This window comes from Mirounga leonina, unplaced genomic scaffold, assembly GCF_011800145.1.
Source record: "Mirounga leonina isolate KUSES-001 unplaced genomic scaffold, KU_Mleo_1.0 Mir_201, whole genome shotgun sequence".
NCBI lineage: Eukaryota > Metazoa > Chordata > Mammalia > Carnivora > Phocidae > Mirounga > Mirounga leonina.
This window is the reverse complement of record NW_023270504.1, coordinates 23,740,689-23,747,722: the sequence shown is the minus strand read 5'-3', so window position 1 is coordinate 23,747,722 and position 7,034 is coordinate 23,740,689. Positions and strand designations below refer to the sequence as shown.

The 7,034-nt window shown below is 43.4% G+C and overlaps 1 protein-coding gene across 1 annotated transcript; it reads right to left on the bottom strand.

Moving 5' to 3' along the window:
• Positions 1 to 1,592: 1,592 nt before the first annotated feature.
• Positions 1,593 to 6,613, bottom strand: NANOG (Nanog homeobox). The gene is made up of 4 exons (XM_035027889.1): positions 6,135 to 6,613; positions 3,803 to 4,068; positions 2,172 to 2,258; positions 1,593 to 2,034 (listed from the first exon to the last, which is right to left on the bottom strand). Exons 1-4 carry the CDS (start codon positions 6,283 to 6,285, stop codon positions 1,636 to 1,638), a joined length of 903 nt encoding a protein of 300 aa, XP_034883780.1. The 5' UTR covers positions 6,286 to 6,613; the 3' UTR covers positions 1,593 to 1,635.
• Positions 6,614 to 7,034: the final 421 nt, after the last annotated feature.

Below are 7,034 nucleotides of genomic sequence, written 5' to 3'. Positions count from 1 at the left end.
GCCCTCTACCTTCGGTTATTTGCCTCATCCCTGGCTGCCCTACATTTAAGACTTACAAACCTAAGTGGTCTGTTTATCACTTCCTTGCCCCAACTTTTAACTGCAAATAACCCCAAATTTTGTTGTTTCAATACTATTACACACATAAGGGAAATAAATTAGTTCAGATTTAATTGATCAGTCACCTAGCAACTAAGTATACTTACTTACCTTTCCTTTCCTCATTTCTAAGATAGCAGCCTCCCCAACGGCTAGAGAAATTTGTTAATTGTCCCTCCCACACATTAAAAGGGTATAAAGACCCATGTTGGGTGCCTGGGTGGCTCAGTCAGTTAAGCGTCTTCATAATCCCAGGGTCCTGGGATCGAGCCCCGCTTCAGGCTCCCTGCTCAGCGGGGAGTCTGTTTCTCCCTCTCCCCGCTCGTGCGCTTTTACTAGCTCTGTCACTCTCAAGTAAATAAAATCTTTGAAAGACTTTTAAAAAATCTGTCAGATAATTTTAACATTTCTTTTATCTTGATATTGGCATGTATTTTTCTTTTTTAAAAAATTTTGAGAACTTGTAATTCATAGTATGATGATGGGTGATTTTCCATTGAAACCTAGGTATTTTTGTGTAATAGCTAAGAGTCTAGATCTTCTTTAAGCCCTGTTTTAGGTGGCTTTTTCTTTTAAGATTTTATTTATTTATTAGAGAGAGCATGAGAGGGAGGAGGGTCAGAGGGAGAAGCAGACTCCCCGCTGAGCAGGGAGCCCGATGCGGGATTCGATCCTGGGACTCCAGGATCATAACCTGAGCCGAAGGTAGCCGCCCAACCAACTGAGCCACCCAGGCGCCCTTAGCTGCCTTTTTCTGACACCACTCTGGCAAGGGAGAGGGGACCCTGCCTTGTTACTGTTACTGCCTGATATGGGTAGATTTGAGGGCTCCTTGCTCAGCAGGGAAACTGCTTCTCCTTCTACCTCTGCCTGACCCTCTCTCTGCTTGTACTCTGTCTCTTCAAGTAAATAAAATCTTTAAAAACAAAATAACCCACATTTAATCCAGTTTTTACTCACTGAACTCCTGGTGAAATCAGGGTAGAGACAACGAAGGGTAAAGTGTGTATTTTATTTATTTGTACTTAAACCTATAAACCAATCAGCCAAACTGGTACTATTATCATGACACATTAAAATACAAACATCTTTCTACAAATACTAGAATAATGAACAAATTAACAGTTCTAGTAAAACATCACAAGGGACAGAGGAAATCAATGAAGCACATTATAGCTTAACCCTTCACCGTTAGAGGTTATTAACAAGAAAAGCCTCACAATCTCAGAAAATACAAATTATCCCTCATCACACATCTTTGTATCTTCACTTCCTATTCTTGAGGTTAGATTCTAGAGCCTAAAGATATCCACATTAGTATTGTATCTAGTTATCTATAGCGAGAAACACCTTTTATCATGTTGTCCATAGAGCCAACGCTACTGAAACCTCTTTGACTCCCATCGTACCCCCTCAATGGACACAGTAAGAATAATGAAAAACAGAATATCGAGGTAGAGATATATAGGATCTAAAAGACAAAGCCTAGGAGATAACAGCCACCACCCAAACTGAGATCGAATAATATACTCATCGTCACACATCTTCAGGCTGTATGTTCACAGAGTAATTTGGGAACAAATCCATTATTTGCTGGGTACTAAAATACTTAGCAGATTGTTGTATTACACTATGGCTTTCCCCAGAAGTTTCTAAGATGGACTCCAAATCACTGATGGAATTTTGCTGGAACTGGATCTGGGGCTGCAGAGATTCCTCTCCACAGTTCTGGAGCTGATTGTTCCAGGCTTGGGGGCACCAGGTCTGACTGGCCCAGGAGTGGTTGCTCCACGACTGGCTGGTCCAGGTCTGGTTGCTCCAATTCGGGTTATTCCAGGTCTGGTTGCTCCATATTGGAAGGTTTCCGGAAGTGTTCCTCAGGTATCCCTGGTGGTAGGAATAGAAGCCTGGGTATTCTGTGGTTGGTGTGCTGTTCTGAAAGGGAACGGCAGATTAACTGAAAAGCTCGGAGGAAAATCAGAATTGTGTGCATTTGGGGTTAGATGGTTTAGCAATGAACGAAACTAAGAAGTCAGTGAAAAGAAAGCAGAAAGTTAAAAGCTTCCCGTCACCTGACTCACACTCTTGCTCTCCTTTGGCCAGTGGTTTTTCTGCCACCTCTTACATTTCATTCTCTGATTCTGGAACCAGGTCTTCACCTACAAAAAAAAAAGTGACAGGAAAACATAAAATACCAGTAGTGTGGATGCACCAGGGATCAAAGAATATTGTTAACATTTTTTCCCCTGACAGTATCTAAAGCTCAGGAACAAGATGGAAACTTCTAGAGTCCTTTCTGCAATCTGGAAACGTTCTGTGAATGAATCTCAAAGCCCCTCAAGTCAGCTGGCTGCTTTAATAAAGCTAACCAGTTAGGAAGATACACTACTTATCTACTCACTAGAAAGTTCACATTTAGATGTCTACCCATACCCCTAGTCACAGTTAAAAGGTACTTTGCAGTAAAAAAACCTCCTCCCATAAGCGCACTCCTTTTTTTTTTTAAGATTTTATTTGTGAGAGAGAGAATGAGAGACAGAGAGCATGAGAGGGAGGAGGGTCAGAGGGAGAAGCAGACTCCCTGCCGAGCAGGGAGCCCGATGCGGGACTCGATCCCGGGACTCCAGGATCATGACCTGAGTCGAAGGCAGTCGCTTAACCAACTGAGCCACCCAGGCGCCCAGCGCACTCCTTTTTTTAAAAATTTTATTTATTTGAGTGAGAGAGAGCACAAGAGGGGTAGGGTCAGAGGGAGAAGCAGACTCCCCGCTGAGCAGGAAGCCCGATGTGGGACTTGATCCTAGGACCCTGGGACCATGACCTGAGCCGAAAGCAGAAGCTTAACCAACTGAGCCACCCGGGTGCCCCATAAGCACACTTCTATATTTAATAGGATAATGGTGGTAATTTTAACTCACGAATTATAAAATATACCACTAGCACTATTTAGAAATTATCAAGTTATATAACAGCACACAAAACTTCAATTTCCAGATGATTTATAAACTGTAAAAAATGAGATTAAGGAGGACCAGAAGTATGTACATACAGGTGTACACACCCACACGCTATAAAATTATGGAATGGAGGTCTTTCTCTAAGTATGGCACCAGTGATAGAACACCATAAAATATCTACTAGGCAAGAATATGAAAAATGATTAACCTCATTAGTAATCAACTGCACACAGACAAACAAAAGATTCCACTTTTTATTTTAATGAGAAGCAGTGTTGGTTAAGGACTCTCCTAACCTGGAAGGTGGAAATATATAGAATTCCTCTGATCAAGGAGAAATCGGAAACATTTTTACCATTTTAGCTTGTGCAACAGGGAGAAGTGGTTAAATAAATTATGGCATAATTAAAGAGAACATTTAAAGATGGTCATGAGGGGCGCCTGTGTGGCTCAGTTGTTAAGTGTCTGCCTCGGGCTCAGGTCATGATCCCGGGGTCCTGGATGGAGCCTGCCTCATCCTCTCCCCCTCTGCCTGCCACTCCCCCTTGCTTGTGCCCTCTGTCAAATGAATAAAAATCTTAGGAAAAAAAAAAAAAAGATGGTCATGAAATGTTACAAAGAACCCACTTTCATATTAAAATTATTTGTAGGGGGTACACAAACACAGAGCACACAGATGTTAGTAATGCTCATCTGCAAAAGAGCCTTTTTATTTGTCACTACAAGGAGTACAAAACACACCCTACCTGCTTATAGCTAAGGTTCAGAATGTTGGAAAGTTCTTGCATCTGCTGGAGACTGAGGTATTTCTGTCTCTGAAATCGATCATTGAGGACATAGAGTTGGGTCTGAGAGAACACGGTCCTGATCTTCTGTTTCTTGCCCTGGGCCGTATCTTCCTTCCTCACTGTTCTCTCCTCTCCAGAAGTGGGTGGTGGTTTGACCCTGGGACTGGTGGAGGAGTCGGGGCTGTCCTGAACAAGCAGATCCATGGACGAAGGAAGAGGAGAGACTGTGGGGCATAAAACAACACTTTTCTCTAAAACTTTGCAGATACTAAATCATATTTGCAAATTTATTGTTTTCATAGCATTTTTAAAGTCCTCACAACCTCAGAATTAGGTAGTAAAAACTCTTACGTGACCCTGAACACTTTGCTCATCTTCGTGTGATGCCAACCCACTAAGTGAACTAGTTGTCTCCATTTCACATCCAATGGACATGGCCAACAACTTACCCGCTGGGAAGCAGAGGGGATTCAAACCTCTTTTTTTTTTTATGATTTTATTTTTAAGTAATCTCTCCACCCAACATGGGGCTCTAATTTACATTGTCGAGATCAAGGGTCACATGCTCCACCGACTGAGCCAGCCAGGTGCCCCTCGAACCTCTTTGGCAAAAGATTTTTACTGCAAATTGATGCTCAAGAGCCTACACTGTGACTGCTCAGAAAGGTGGGAATGATCACTGGACTCCTTTTTGTAAAATTAATCATCACCTACATCAGATTCTGGGGACCCTTTAAAATCCACAGCTTACTACTGCCCAGTTCCAAATACCAGGACTAGCACAAACTGGGAATTCTGATAGGCTTTTGTTTCAGGCTGCCTTTACTAGCTCTGGGACCCCGTTTCCAAAAGTATTTCTCTCCCTCACAGAGGGAGATCCTTCACTGATTAAAGCAAAGTGACAGAGAAAGTTGTCTAGCACGGGACCTGGCGTGTATTGACTTTCTAACTAAAAATTAATTTCCTACAAAAAAAAAAAAAATCATTTTCTGTATATTGCCTAGATTTGGTAGCCACTTAAACTCTTAATTGCACTGAGGTATTTATTTCCCGTGCTCAACCTCAGTTCTCCCCTAGTCTCTATTCCGTGGCAAAAATTCACAATCTTATGCTTCTTGTGAGTAGACCTAGAAGGAAAGAAAATGGGGTTAGGCCAAGGACTACAGTGAGGCCTCTCCTAAAAAACGATCTCTACAAAACTTGCACTTGGCTTGTAAGGAGGGCGTGCCCACTTGCTTATGCCTACTTGCTCATACTCAAGCTACTTCTCATGATCCAGCGCTGTATTTTCAACGTTTGAAATTAAGAAAGGACATCAACATGAAGTTTAGGAAAACAGGGTAACATAAAAAATCTAACATTCCAATAAAGTAGTTGCTTACTTATTGGAGTAAGCATCATGTAAACAATTTTTAAGTCTTTATCTTTACCATAAATCTTAAAAAAATGACAGTTACCACAAATCTTAAGAAATGGTAGAAGTTTACATTTTCATTTTTAACAACTGCTGCCCGGCTGATTTACAAAAATGTACTGCCTTTACAGTGTCCTGAGCACCCACCCCACCCCCACCTGTGGTTACCATTTAGAAGCCAAACCGGGTTTCACAAATCTGGGCTCTGGCCACTTTGACTGTCAGCAGATTCAACCCTCTAGAATTATCTACCATAAAATGGGACGAACATTTCCCCAGGATATAGGAGAGACGTGGGCATAGGAGGCCCCAGAAACTCAGAACTGCCCCTGTTAGTAACACCCACAGAGAACCAAGGAGTGGGAGAAGAGCCGGTTACTACTGTCGTGCAAAGGCAAAACGTTTCAATAAGGTGAGATTCATCATTAGCCACGCCGTTTCTGGCACTCCGTGAAAAGACTAATCAAAAAGGGGAGGCTCACCGCATCCCCCCGTCCCCAGTTGTGATGCTAGGACTTCTGGCTTAGCAGTTACTGTTACTGTGTCCTCAGCACCGCGTGAAGATTTAGACGTCAGCTCACTTATCACAACACATTTGTGTTTCCACAGTGTCTGTGCACATAAGCCCTCAAATACCCAGTGAACAGTCGAAATGCCCGCATCCTGGGGCCCTTGGCTCTTAACTGACACCTGGGACAGGTGAACGGGCACCCGCCAAGTTACAACCGAGACAGGTGCTGAGAGGGTTTATTGAGGACACCTGCTTGTATTAATGGACTATAATTGTTCACGAGGGAAACGAAGGACCCTGACCCTCCTTCTCCTTTCACTTTCCCTCAAGGAAAGCAGCTTTTCGAGGTTTCATTTTCCCCTTACCGGTCTCCGCGTGGGGTGTCTCAGCAGATGACATTTGCAGGGATGCATAATTTTCTTCGGGCCCGTAAATCTCAGGCATTGGAGAAGAGTCCCTAGAACTGGGTGCTTCGGGGCCAGGCGGGCATAGGGGCAGAGCTGGATCTGCACTCATGTTGGTGAGTTAAGGGTAGACGGGAAAAAAAAAAAGAGCGAGATTGTAAGAAAGGCCCAGGCTTATGGATCTAGGTGGAAGAGCTAAGAAAAGTAGAAAGACCTCCAGATGTTAAGAGTCTGAGAAAGACAGGATGAAGTGCGTCACCACTGCAACAAGTAAGAGCCAACCAGCCCAATGGAGCCGAAGGTGAAAATTCTGGAGGCTCTAGATTTATAAGGAAGGCTCGACCATCCTCAGACCCGCCCCTCCTGGCAGCCCCACGCCCACACACACCCTTGCGAATTCTCAGTTAATCCTGTCTGCCAGTCTCACCAAGGCCATTGTAATGTAAAAGGTAGCTGCCGGGTAGTCCAGACTGGGTGGGGAATGGGAAAACGGGGGCCACAGAACCTCAAGAAAAAGTAAACCCAACAATTACATATTTCTGAGTTCACCGCGTTTCCATCTTTTCAAATCAAAGATGCACCTGAGGCTACCTCAGGTGATTGAACCTTCCACTTAGAACAATTAATTTCTTGATTTAAGACCTCTTAGGGTCTCAAAATCGAGCTGGTGCTGGCGGAAACTTCAACCTGGTAGCTCTGTTTTCCTCTTCAAGTCCCCCTAAGGTCACAATAAGACACATATTGTATGTCGCTAAGGTGTCAGTTGATATTAAAACTAGTACTTGTTTTCAAGGCCCTCTTACCGTTTTTTAGCTTTCAGAGAGACAGACAAGTCTTTCCCCCAGGACTGTTGTCTCCTTT